At 38.8% G+C, this 12,516-nt stretch overlaps 2 protein-coding genes across 8 annotated transcripts in view; one reads left to right on the forward strand and one right to left on the reverse strand.

Annotated features, from left to right (window-relative positions):
* Cep290 (Centrosomal protein 290kDa) overlaps nucleotides 1-12,516 on the forward strand; it is a 45,964-nt gene that overhangs the window by 13,825 nt on the left and 19,623 nt on the right. For 5 of the 7 annotated variants that reach the window (XM_076371131.1, XM_031978482.2, XM_076371132.1 and 2 more), the window contains 8 exons: nucleotides 384-582; nucleotides 1,199-1,413; nucleotides 1,747-1,894; nucleotides 2,000-2,386; nucleotides 2,900-3,066; nucleotides 3,148-3,349; nucleotides 3,948-4,205; nucleotides 4,292-4,376. In XM_076371131.1, coding sequence (XP_076227246.1) covers nucleotides 384-582; nucleotides 1,199-1,413; nucleotides 1,747-1,894; nucleotides 2,000-2,386; nucleotides 2,900-3,066; nucleotides 3,148-3,349; nucleotides 3,948-4,205; nucleotides 4,292-4,366 — 1,651 coding nt within the window. In that variant the 3' untranslated portion in view covers nucleotides 4,367-4,376. Of the gene's footprint in view, nucleotides 1-383; nucleotides 583-1,198; nucleotides 1,414-1,746; nucleotides 1,908-1,999; nucleotides 2,387-2,899; nucleotides 3,067-3,147; nucleotides 3,350-3,947; nucleotides 4,206-4,291; nucleotides 4,377-4,472; nucleotides 5,217-12,516 lie in introns of those variants that run through there. The other 2 variants (XM_076371134.1, XM_076371136.1) reach the window with 2 other exon arrangements.
* Eh (Eclosion hormone) lies at nucleotides 4,143-9,202 on the reverse strand. Its single transcript, XM_031978486.2, has 3 exons — nucleotides 9,005-9,202; nucleotides 6,063-6,161; nucleotides 4,143-5,425 (listed from the first exon to the last, which is right to left on the reverse strand). Exons 1-3 carry the CDS (start codon nucleotides 9,120-9,122, stop codon nucleotides 5,259-5,261), a joined length of 384 nt encoding a protein of 127 aa, XP_031834346.2. The 5' UTR covers nucleotides 9,123-9,202; the 3' UTR covers nucleotides 4,143-5,258.

Raw genomic sequence — 12,516 nt, forward strand, 5'->3', positions numbered from 1 at the left:
TATAAATATTTATGTATCTATTTATTTTGATTTTTCTTTGTTTATTTGTTTCATTGTATTGCACATAAAAGTTCTTTCACGTGTATGCTCATATTATGGTGTTAATGGAACTGTTGAGCATGTTATTTAAAATAAATAAAATAGTTCGAAGATATGCAAACAAATTATTTGTTTGGAATTTCTTTTGAGGGAATTCAATTTGAAAGTTTGTTGGCTATATTTGCTAATAGGTTTATTGTCAGTAGTTAATGTACAGAGATTATTCGTATAAGATTGTAATTCAATGTATAAGAATGATAAAAGTGAAGGTACGACTTTACGCGGTTCGATGCAACGTTCCTCTCGTATCAGAACGCTTCCTAAGTATCGTTGCTCCTTACCAGACTCGAAGAGCAACACAAAAGTGAATTGGAAAGTTACCGTGGTGAACTAAAAAAGTGGCAATCCGAAGCTGACATGCTGCGCAAACAGTTGTCCGAGAATCGCATGTTGCTGACGAAGGGAAACATTTCTTTGATGAAGGAACTACAGGAAAAGGAAGACAAGATTCACGAACTGAGTCTCACCTGTCAGCAGCTCCAGGTATTGCAGCCATTACGGAGGAATAGATAGATAGTTATGGTGGGATATACATCGGGAGAGACCAAAAAGTTGAACATTTGTAGAATTTCTTTTATAGAAACTGTAAACACTATTGTATTCATAACTTTTTCATTAATTTGATTATGTCGTTGTATATAATAATTGATTAAATAATAATGGTAATTAGAGTTATTTTCAAGTGCATTGTCTTCTATATTCACACTTTTGTAATTTCGTTGACAATGACAATTCAGTTCGTTTTTGAAAATGTATGAATAAATGGCAGTTTTAGAGTGATAGATTTCATCGACCCTTTCACTTGAAATTTCGTCCCTTTGTCCTTTTCATACGTTAAAAGAAGTACTAATTTATAGTGAAAATTCAGTTCGAATCTTTCCTCTGATTCTCTTTACTATGCTTTGAAAATTAATTGTTAATTAATTAATTCCTTCATATTTCTGCAAATTTCCGTCCCAAATTATGGGATAACCTTTTTAACATATCAAACATTGGAAATGTCTATAAAGTTTTCAATTTTTACATATTGAGATATATATTCTTCTTGAATCACAGCGTAAATGAATTTGTAAACATATTGTGTTATTTTTGCACTAAGAATGAAGTTGAATTAATGGAGTCGGCGTCCAGATCGCAACGAGCAATAACACAGGCAGAATCGGAATCTAAGGTGCACGAAATTACACAGACAATAAATCTTAGAGAGCAATCGCAACACGTAGATGCGGTACGCAAACAATTGCAGTCGTCGTTGGAAAAGGAGAAAGCCTATAAACAAGAAATTTGCGACTTAAAGCAGCAACTTAGTCGCAGGTATTTTTCTGTTGTAAGAATGTAATTATCCAATTCAGGAAAGTGTACTCGTCGGAATTTCTGAATAATACATAGCACATTATTATTAAAAAGGAAGAATAAGTACGTTACAGAAAACTAGAACATATATTTCTAAATTGTGTCTATCGCTTGGATAAAAATTTATCAAAATAAATAACGTAAAACAGTTTCATATTTAAAGAACTCTAAAGTATTATAAAATATATGAACCAATTTACTCATAGAATTTCTAATTTGCGATTAAACTTTCAAAATACAGCGTTCACTGCAACTCTTTAGGTTTTAAATATTTCTTATTAACTTATATCCCAGATACATGGCCGTAAAAGCTCAAGAAAGAAAAGCTTCGCAACGAGAAACGCAACTAGAAAATAAAGTAAAAACTTTAGAGACGGAGCTGGAAAAGGCGAAGGCTCAATTAGATCGCGAGTATTTGGCCCAAGAGGCGAAAAAGGTTAAGGTACGCGTAAAACGTTAGTGTACAATCTAAAACAAAGTGAGATATCCATTCGTTCGTCTGGTTTCGATGAATAAATACAATAAAATCGGGATCATTTTTCCTCAGACCGCAGAAGAACTCTCGCTATGGGAGAAACAGAAAAAATGGCAACAAACCGCCGAGAAATTGAAAGAGAAACTCAAAGACAAAACAGAGGAATACAAAAAGTTGCTTTCTAATTATGAAAAACTTCGATCGGTGGTGACCTGTATGGAAAGGGAGAAATGGTACTTAAAGAGCAAATTGAAAATGGAACATGGCATCATTGCCGGAGGTTTGTCCGCTAGACCTCCGCAGCAAAACGTGATGGAAGATCTGCAAAAAGAATGTCACATCCTTCGTGATCGTATCAAAGAGTTAACTGACCGGTTAGAAAATGAAGACAATGAAAAACTTCTGCTAAAAATCGAGGAGCAAAAGAGACGTATCGCTGCTTTAGAAGTTATTTCTCAGGTTAGTCATAACAACGGTGTATTTTCTTCGGTAAATTTCGAGGACATACTGTTGGATTGTTTAACATTCTTTAAACCTTTTGAACATAATCTTGTTGCGGATTATTCCTATTCCGGCATTCGAATATTATTACCCGAATACTTGCACGGGATATTCATGACAAAAATATGCATAATTTTTTACACACCTGTAATCAGCGAACGAAAGAACATGTAAATTGCAGTTTATGCGTTTTAAACGAGCCATAAGGTAATAAAACTTTGTGAACGTTCCTCTTGCGAAATTGAAGGGCACTTTGAGATTACCTCGGGATTATTTATAAATTCTTTGTTACGTATACAAGAGAAAACAATTAAGATTAAAACATGCTTATTATATTTTCCATGTTTATAAGTATAGGTTGAAAAGTATGTGGCAATAGAGGGCGAATTAATTTTTGAATACTCGCGTAATTGAACGAATAATTAAGTGGGTATTGCTTAACAATAGATTTTTCCGTTTATAAACATGTAGGGCAGCAATTGCGTTGCAACGCCATTAGAAAAACTAGAAATGACCAAGGATATACTCGAGAAAATGAACCTGGCCTTGGAAAGCGAGAATTTCGAGTTGCGACTTGAGCTAGAAAAGGCGAATGCTGATACGCCGAGGTTGCGAGAGAAAGTTGAGCATTTAGAGAAGTAGGTTCCCGAATTGATTTATATAAATCAGATGGTCGAGGTGCGTATGTATCTACTTATCAAATTCTTATTTCCGTTTAGATATATAAAACTATTGAAAGTGGAACAATCGTCAGATTCGACTCCTAGGTTATTAGACAAAGAGTTACAAGAGTACAGTGCGAAGAAATCCAATTTGGAAATGGAAAAAACCATTTTCACGTTGAAACGAATTATCGAGAAATTGCAAATGGAGAACAAACGTCTTAGGGTCGGCTCGAAAAAGAATCACGTCATACATCAGGCACGGAAATAATATTCTAGTAATGCCTCCCTAGTAGCTCGTGATTCAGGAATATGAACGAGTCTTTATAAAGCCAGAATACCTAATAGTCTCACTCTTCCATAATCTTCCATATCTTCAGAAGAATTTTAAAAAATTGCCTAATTGTAGAAATAGAAATTCAATTCCTACGTTAAAGTTTTATTTTGATTAAAAATAAAATGAATGTTGTATTGTACATGATTCAAGTGTCTTTATTATTTAGTGTTGTACATTAAGAAATTCTCTCGTCGTTTAAAATTTATAATCTATTAATATTTGGTAATATCTAATCATTTTTCATTTAATCCTAATATAATCTTCATTTTTTAATAAACAAGTCTAATATATGCTTCGAATCTTTTTCCAAAACTTAAAACGAAAATTTCAGATTCTCATTTTCCCTCTCCATCCAATTGAAAATTATTGCATTTATTTCATTGTTACTTTTTTCCTATTTCTAACGTGACGTATGAGTATGAAACGGACTAATAGGGAGGCTATGCAATATTATTAAACTGATTATAATAATTTTACTCAGCGTCCACAAAAGTGACCATTCTATTGATTCTATTTCCAGGGTAAATTATCGGGCAGGCAGAGCGATAGTTTGTTACAGAAACAATACGAGGAAGCGCAGAAGCGCGTGGTTGCATTGGAAGCGGATTTGCAGTTGGCTGAGCAAAGATTAGCCGCGCTGCAAGCCGTCCAGAGGGAGGACGAAAACGGGGAGGTTAAGGTGTTGAGGGAACAATTGAGCCACAAGTCGGAGCTCTTAGACAAAATGAAACATTTATTATCGAGAGCAGCTCTGAACGAGAAGACCCTCCGACAACGTGTAAATATGCGCTTAAACGAAACGAAACAAGATCGTAGCGGTAGCAACGATGCGACAAAGTTCACGTGACTCTTTCTCTCCTTCAGGTACAACAACTGGAATCGAGGCAAGCATTGTCGACAATACCGGAATGCTACGTAGCGCCTCCTTCTCCTGAGTAGTCCACTTCCGGTGAGTGAAATTATTGTACTTTAAACGTTGCTGCCTCAAAAGATGTTCGATTTCAATATAAACATCTGTCGAGGTTCGGTACTTTTTACTTTTCAGGTATCTTTCGTAACTAGAATGAGTAGGTCGTTTCAATGAACTCTCAAAGTTGACGATCATAATAGTGAATGTTAGTTTCGACGCTTTGTTAGCGAGAACATTTCGGACACTGTATTTATTGACTGAAAATTAACGTGTATAATATCATGATTATGTAAACTTGGTCGGTTCTTGTGTTTCCTTTTCTTTTCTATCCTACAGGTTATCTTTTACCCTATTTTCTCCGCATCGTGTTCTCTTCTTCTGTTGCCTTATTCATTAAGTAATACCTTAAATATATAAATGTTTTGAGTATATTCGAATACTGGACATTGAGATGCAAAATACAAAGAATCCCTCGGAACGCTTATAGTTCTCGATTATTGAAAAAAAGAATCCTCGCAACGCGGAATGTCTTACAGGTATCAGACCTGTAATTATAATCTCTTATCGCACGCACGCGTACACACTCATTCAAACGGTTCGAGTCTGTCACAGTCACGTGTGAACGTCGATCACAGTGTTTCGTGTCACCGAAATTTCATCTAAATATCCCTCTGCGTTTGTATAAAAAAAATATATGTATATGTATATGTATATGTATATACGTGTATATATCATTAAAAAGAAAAATTAATAAGAGAATACTGTAAACATTGATCACGTGGAATTACAGGCGAATCGCGTCAGATCTTAAATTCCTTCCATTGTGGATTACACGCACACGCAACACATACATTTAGCGGACGTTACAAAAATATCGACGCGAACATAAATTGCTAGGAACTTTACGCAAGCGGTAGATAGTTAATAGTCGCTATCAAGTGCTTGGAGGAACGGCTGAATCGAACCCTCGTCCTCACAGTCGGGGATGAGCTTTCCTTTGTACTTAACGCAAGAGTCAGCGCACTTCTGGCCCAAGAAATATGGTCCGAACATTTTCTTGCATTGGGCGCAGTTCCTTATGCACACCCCTGGAAATCACAGTGACAAATTAATTGAATAGAACAGTCGAACGAACCTTCTGCGCACTTCATTTCTCTTGACTTTCACTTGCTCCCGTTTTCTATTTCTTTTTCACAAGACGAAAATTGAGCACCGTTGACAAATAGCTTGTTGCAAACTTGTCGTTAGTGCTATTTGATCGTAGGGATTATTAAACGATCCAATTATCGGAAATATGAGAACGAGATCGTTTAAGAATAGATATTTTTGCCTGTTATGTAGAGGTATTTGCATGAGGTATCGATTATTAAGATTGCTGGCCTTTCTAACTGTCTAATTGCATTGATTTGGAAGTGTAATACGGGTACTTATATGAAATTTATAGTGAACGTTATATTCCTGTTATATCTCTGTTTACGCCTTATACCGATCATGTGATATCTCAATTACTGTATGGTCATTTCTGTTCTTACGTTCGTATTCGTTAATATTATCAAGGATTTATATTTATTATGCTCGTCAATTAATATTTTGGTAAGGAAGTGATTGAAGCAATATGTAAAGAAGTTCACTGAATTAACGTATAGGATTAATAATATAAACATTTTGGTAAATATATACTTATAAACGTCTTCAAACATATAAGTTATAAAATGATAAGCTTACCAATGGCTCGATCAAATGGAGAACTTCCAGCGGTAAGCACGAAGATCATAGTAGAAGCTACGAGGAGTACCAAGAAGATGCGAGTATATGCGTTCATGGCTGCAAAAGATATAAATATAGAATTAATCTCTCGAAGATATCAATAAGAATTATCAATAAAAAAATCAATAAATCAATGGAAAAAATAATTTCAATTAAGAGGAGAAAAAAAATAAGTAACGATTAAACATTCTTTCGAAATCTTTTACGACAGTCATGCGGCTGGTAAACAGTTGACATCAAGTATATAAACAAAACCATAAAGTTCAGTCTCCAAATGAACAACGGAAAAATGAGAACACTTGTTGTAAAGCGTTCGAAGTTTCCAACACAGATCGAAACACTTTCATTCACAGTTAGTCTCGGTTTACGATTATGTAACTTCCAAGGAAGAATAAAAACGTAAAGGAGAAAAGGAATGATTGATCGTACGACGATTAAGTAGTCTCGTCACCGGACCGATCGACGGATGTAACAAGATCTATCACCGACAAGATAACGAATCCCGATAACCGTACCGTCAATCGGCTGTAAAAATTTACCGGTACGTTTCCAGTAGAACGCGAGTCCTAGTGAAGGCAGTGCTAACAGGATACAAGTATACCTGACTAGCCTCCGGCAGGATGTATACGGCTGAGAGCCGCATCGATATCATATTCACTTTCCTCGATTAATTACCGGTCCCGTGCGGCAGATAAGGCGGACTGAGAGGCGAGGAAAGAGACGGTGAGAGAAATCCATGAACTTTCAGGGATAACTCGGATGTCGATGCCATCGAGCCGGTCGATTGCGATACACGTTAATTATACTTTCGGTGCACGCCGGTTGCAACCCCTGGCGAAAAGTATTCTTTAAACGAATCCATCAGTTTACTACGCGAGCCTATCGAAAGTCGTGTGAAAAGAAATTTTGTAGATAGGTTTGTGGATGTTTATATAAATAGATGACTCTGTCGATTCTTGGAAATACGTTTGAAAACGAAATTCGTTATTCTCGATATGAACCTTGTTAAGTGGGATGAGTATGTTCATTGCAGATTAAGATTTGGAGATTCCTATTATTAAGATTTCTTTTTACATTAACGAAACAATCACTTGACTTAGCGTGCTCAAACTATGAATCTGTCTAAATCAATCAGTCTAAACTATTAAGCAAAACGTTAAATTCTATTCATTATTTTATGTATTCTACTACCCTAAATTCAACGTACTGATACTAAAGCAAAATTTGTTTCTACTACTATTTCACTTGGTGTACCAAACAAACGTACGAAGTTCACTCTATATTAAACCAATCTACAGTCTCGTCTTCAAAAAAAGAACCCAGATACCTCTATATTCACTATACCTATCTACTCCACCCCAGCCACGCGATTGCTATCAACTTAAAACCTGATAAAACGATTATATAATCCATACTACACCCACGATAAATACATCTAAGTAACTTCCCCGATCACTGTATTAAAACGAGTCTTTCCAAAATGTTCTCACAGAAAACTGCTGAGTGCCTTGTCTGTTCATATTTGCATTCATCACTTACGAATCGTATCACTGAGTACCGGTCATCCTATCGCCAATAACACTGTCACCAGTTTTCACCCGAATATTTCTCGCCAGGGGTTGCCCGGTGTTACGATGCACGCAACGTCGCCGGACAGAGGTGTAGCTTCTGTCAATAAGTCCGAATTATCCTTCCGTTCCCGCGGACGTCGGGCATATATCGCCCGAAGGCGGCCGTGTCACTCCGAGCGGTCCAGCGTGTCCGCTACGTCGGTGGCCACCGTCGTTTTTTCATCGTCTCTCCACTATACCCGTCGCTTACGTCCCGTCCGTGTTTTACGCGCGTATTCGCCTTCCTTTTCCTTCCTTTTTCCCCTGTCCCCGCTCCGATCCCCGTCCCTCGCTCCGTCTCTCTTTCTCAAATACACCGTGTCATTTATAACCGGAATCCCCGACATATCGCGTGCTTCCGCGTTCTCCTTAACGGCCGCATTGTGAACACATAAAGATAATAAATATGGATGGTAGGTGTCTCTTTGTCCGGCGCCTCTCGCCGTCTCTCTTCCTCTCCCTCCGTCTCTCAGGCTGGCCTCTCCAGGAAGCACTTGAAGATTCAAGACCAAGGATCGATCGATTCGATCGTGCGAGCGCTCGCGAGAGTAAGCGGCGCGGTTCGGTGTGGTTGTTAAACGCATGATCGCGGATCATGGAAACGCCATTGCGGATCAATGGACCTGGCAGCCCAGCTTGATACTCGGCGGACGTGATCTCTCGGCAGGCGAGACCGATCGCCGCGATCGAGCACGTATCGCGTGTTCATGGAAAGTTGGCGCTAGTGGCGGGGTTACAGGAGGGTCTTTCCCTGCGCATTTTCCTCGCGGTATTGGTTAATTACCTTGTGATCGTATCGATGAATAGCATGTTACTGCTGAAAACGCTTGCGAGAACAGGCGTGCCCCCTTCCAGTCCGACCAATTGAACTTGAATTCTTTTCAGGTGACTTCTTTCCGTCGACGCAAGGCACGCCTCTTCTCACACGCGTTTTCGAAGATATGCCGCGTTACCGTGGAACCTCGATTATCCGAACCTTAGTTATCCGAGATCATCTGAATCGGTGATGTGTCGTTTTCCATTTCTTTTAATATTCAATTGTGTGAACTATTTGTTCATTGATCCGAACCACCCTGGTTCTAGTTACTAATAACCGAAGTTCTACTGTATTTGTTGATGATCACACGGTAATTAATCGGTACCGCGAACAAAACACAGTGCAAAACTCCTGTTGCCTCTTTGTCAGTTGCAAACTTTCTGTCAACGCACGGTAATCAGTCCGTATCGGCGTCCGTTCACGAAAAATCGTCCGTCTTTTAGGCCGGTCGCGACGCGTCTTGGTGTGTTTACCTGGTCGTTCACGATCGGATCGAGCCGAGGCTGCTGGGAATTGATAAAGCCAGACGAGTGACACTGAGCACTGGTACGATGACGGCCTTATATATGTATCCGTTGAGGCCAGATTCATCCCTCGGACGAGGGAAACCCCGCTGCCTATCTTACCTTAATTCGATTTCTTCGATTTCCTGCACTCAGAATCGCTCGAAACGCCTCCGATGGGATTACGCGTGGAAATTTCGTTCGATCGATCGATACGCCGGCTCCGCCGTTTCTAATTGGTTAAAGGGGGAGCGCTGTTACCGCCGGGTGCGTTACCGTCAACGTGGAAATCGGTTCTGGTTGCTTTGCCGTCGCCTGCTGACTCAATCCGCGGAGATTTCATTTCGCCACTGGGTTATACGACATTATTGTTTAGCTTGATTTGTTCATCGATTTTAACGAGTTTATTGGGCGGCCTTCTTCATTACTCGGTGGTGCGTAGTAAGCAGAGGCGGGTATTTGCACGTTCATGATATGCGATTTATCCAAGATTTAGTATAGCGGGAGGATCGAGGCATTTTGATAATGTTTTTGGCTTGATCGAAGATTAGCGATGCTTGTGACAGGTAAAACAAATGTTTGATTAGCTACAATTTCTTGAAGATAGTTTAACATATCTGTAAATTTGATTATAGAAATAATTTTGAAAAAGCTACTTTTAATTTAAGACTGGTTCTTGGCTCTTGGTTCTTCAAATTTCCTAAAAAGGGAACTGATTTTATAAACTTGTCGTCGCAAATTTTTCGTCTCATTGAAAATAATTACGCTATTTACTACAATGCGATGATCGCGAAATTCTGAAAAAAATTCATCATGGATGCATTGATTCAGGGAATTCCCTGCGCGCACGCGATCCTTTTAATGCGCTGTTCTTTTCCTACGTGATGTTGCACATCAACTTTACGTGTTGTTATAGGATCAGATAAGAATTCGAAATGTCATGATTAATTGGAAATATCATGGAACTTGCGTATCGTATTTCATAAACGTCAATAAGGGTTAGTCATAACGAATAGTTTGCATCTTTTATCTCAGTAACATTTAATATGATACTTTATTCCAACCGAACACATTTTAACAGTCTTTTCTAATAATTGTTGAACATCTTTCCTAACAATCAACTTATCGATTAGTTCTTATTACTTAATTAATTTGAAATAATATAATGAAACAATGGTTACATTTTTTTCAATTTCCTCTTCGAGACTTTCATAATTATTTTAACAATAATTCTTTTGTATCGGCTCGTATATTGTCCGAGTAACAGTAATCATCCGTGCGTCGCGTATAGCAATAACATCTGCCATTTTCTCGTTCTTACACTTCCACGTCGAATTTCTTGCGCGGAAATTCGTACTCCCAGGCGCAGAACTTTTTGCAATCGAGCTCCTGTCCACCTCCAGCTTTGATCCTTTCATCGACGTTCTCATTCAACTGTAGAACACCCTTTTTCTCGTGCAAGATAGTGGACAATGGGCGGTACCAGTCTTCTTTGCTTCGATCGTTTCTTCTATGATTTTCTTGGACGTCCGTATCTTGCGAATTCCTGGCGTCACCGAAGAAATACTACGACAGAAATTCTTCCTTTTTACATCGAGATGTTGTATCAACCTTCTATTCTTTACCTCCAGCCCACGGAACCTGGAAAATTTTCGTCGCTGCCATTTCTGTTGGAAACTTTACGATCTCCTGTTTCTCTGTTTTACGCGTTATCTTTCATTTCCTTTCGTATCTGTGCATCGTAGCACAAGAAACTTGTATGTTCCATTAGATTAATATTTTTAACTCTTAAATGGAACTTGCTTTTAAATAGGAAAATCATTCAACAATTAACAAGTCAAACATAGTTCCTAATGGATATCCATTTAAACTTATTTTTACAGTTCATTTCATTCGCAATTAATGAACTTATATTAAACTTTCCAAAGATAGAAAAACAACGTACAGATATCTGATTTCCCTTCGTAAACCTAACCTCACATTCTTTATTGCATAACTACTCCAAAGTTAAATATCATAACAAGACTCTGTTCGCCAGTGTGATCAACAAAATTATTCACAGAATAAATATCTCTATACATTATAATTAACTTAAAATTAAATAACGAATAATCCCGTAGGTTCCCAAAACCGACGTAATGGCCGTCAGCCTTCATCTCCCAATTACATCCACCCCAGACCGCCGAAACCCCTGTAACGACGCGATTTCCGAAAATAATCGTCTCGATCCTCGTCTGAGTCTTCCCTCGCCTCAACCGATTCCCCAGAAGCATTATCACTCTCGGATTCATTAAAGAGGCTCGTAACGCGTTTCCTGTTCTCTCCGTACATGGCCGGCGTCTCCTTTCCAAGCGACTCCAGCTTTTTCATTATCGGATCGTCCTTAAGAAATTCGTCTAAATTGAACGGCTTTCTGTACTCGTTTACATCGAAAATCGTTTGCTCGAACTGCGCCGTCGTATTCCCGCCCTCTGCCCTTTCGACCGAGTCATCCGGCGATCCGTCATCCTCGCGTTTTAATTCCACCCCAGGCCCTTCGAAACTGTAAATCCGCGAATCTCTTCGCTCTTTCCAGTCTCCCACATCCGACACCTCTTTTGCTTCGTTCATTTCCTTCGAATCAACTTCAGAACCACCGTACGACTTCACCTGACCCGATATTTCCGGGTCAACGGTCTCCGTGTCCGTTTCTTTCATTTTTTTCCTGCTCAGCCGGCGATCTTCTTCGTCCAAACTTTCTTCTCTAATGTCCGAGTAATCCGGTACGTCCACGTAAGGGATTTTTCCCGGATCGTATTCTAGGATATCAGAGGACGTCGTCGTCTCGGTGATCGTCTTTTGATGATCCTGTATATTAATGTACGTTTTCGCCTTTTTTTCATCCTCCGCCGAGCTCGATGTAATTGAGCGATCTTTATTTACTGATATTGCTGGTCGAATAATATTTCTTGATTTTCCCCGGGGATTTTTGTCGGTTTTCGACGTTTCTGACCACGTGGAATTAAGGTTTTCGTTTTTCAGATTGTTAGGTGGATTCATCGGATTTTCTGTAACGGGTTTGTTGAGGTCATCCACTTCGGAGAATGCAGCGTTCGGTTTCGGATTATCTGGAATTTGTTCGTGTTTCTTTGGTTCTCCAGATGAAAATTGGAATTTGTAGGAATTACGTGATGGGGTTAACGTGTTTAGAACTCGTTCTTTTAATGCATCTCCGAGGTTTAGGTTGATTGCTTCTTGTTGTAGCGTGTCGCGAAGTTTCTTTTGTTCGTAACTGAGATTTGGGTGACGATAGAAACTGTTTATCGAGGTACTTCTTATTCTGGGATTCGTGTAACTTGAATTTTTGTCCGTGGAACGCTTTGAGTGTCTAATGGCAACTTGATTATTTAATATTTGATTTGTTTCGACAGTTTCTTTATCTTTCTGTGTTTTGAAATTTGTAACAGGAGTCATTTTTGAGTACTTCGTCGATGAACTTGAAT

Source organism: Nomia melanderi, chromosome 9 (assembly GCF_051020985.1).
Source record: "Nomia melanderi isolate GNS246 chromosome 9, iyNomMela1, whole genome shotgun sequence".
Classification (NCBI taxonomy): domain Eukaryota; kingdom Metazoa; phylum Arthropoda; class Insecta; order Hymenoptera; family Halictidae; genus Nomia; species Nomia melanderi.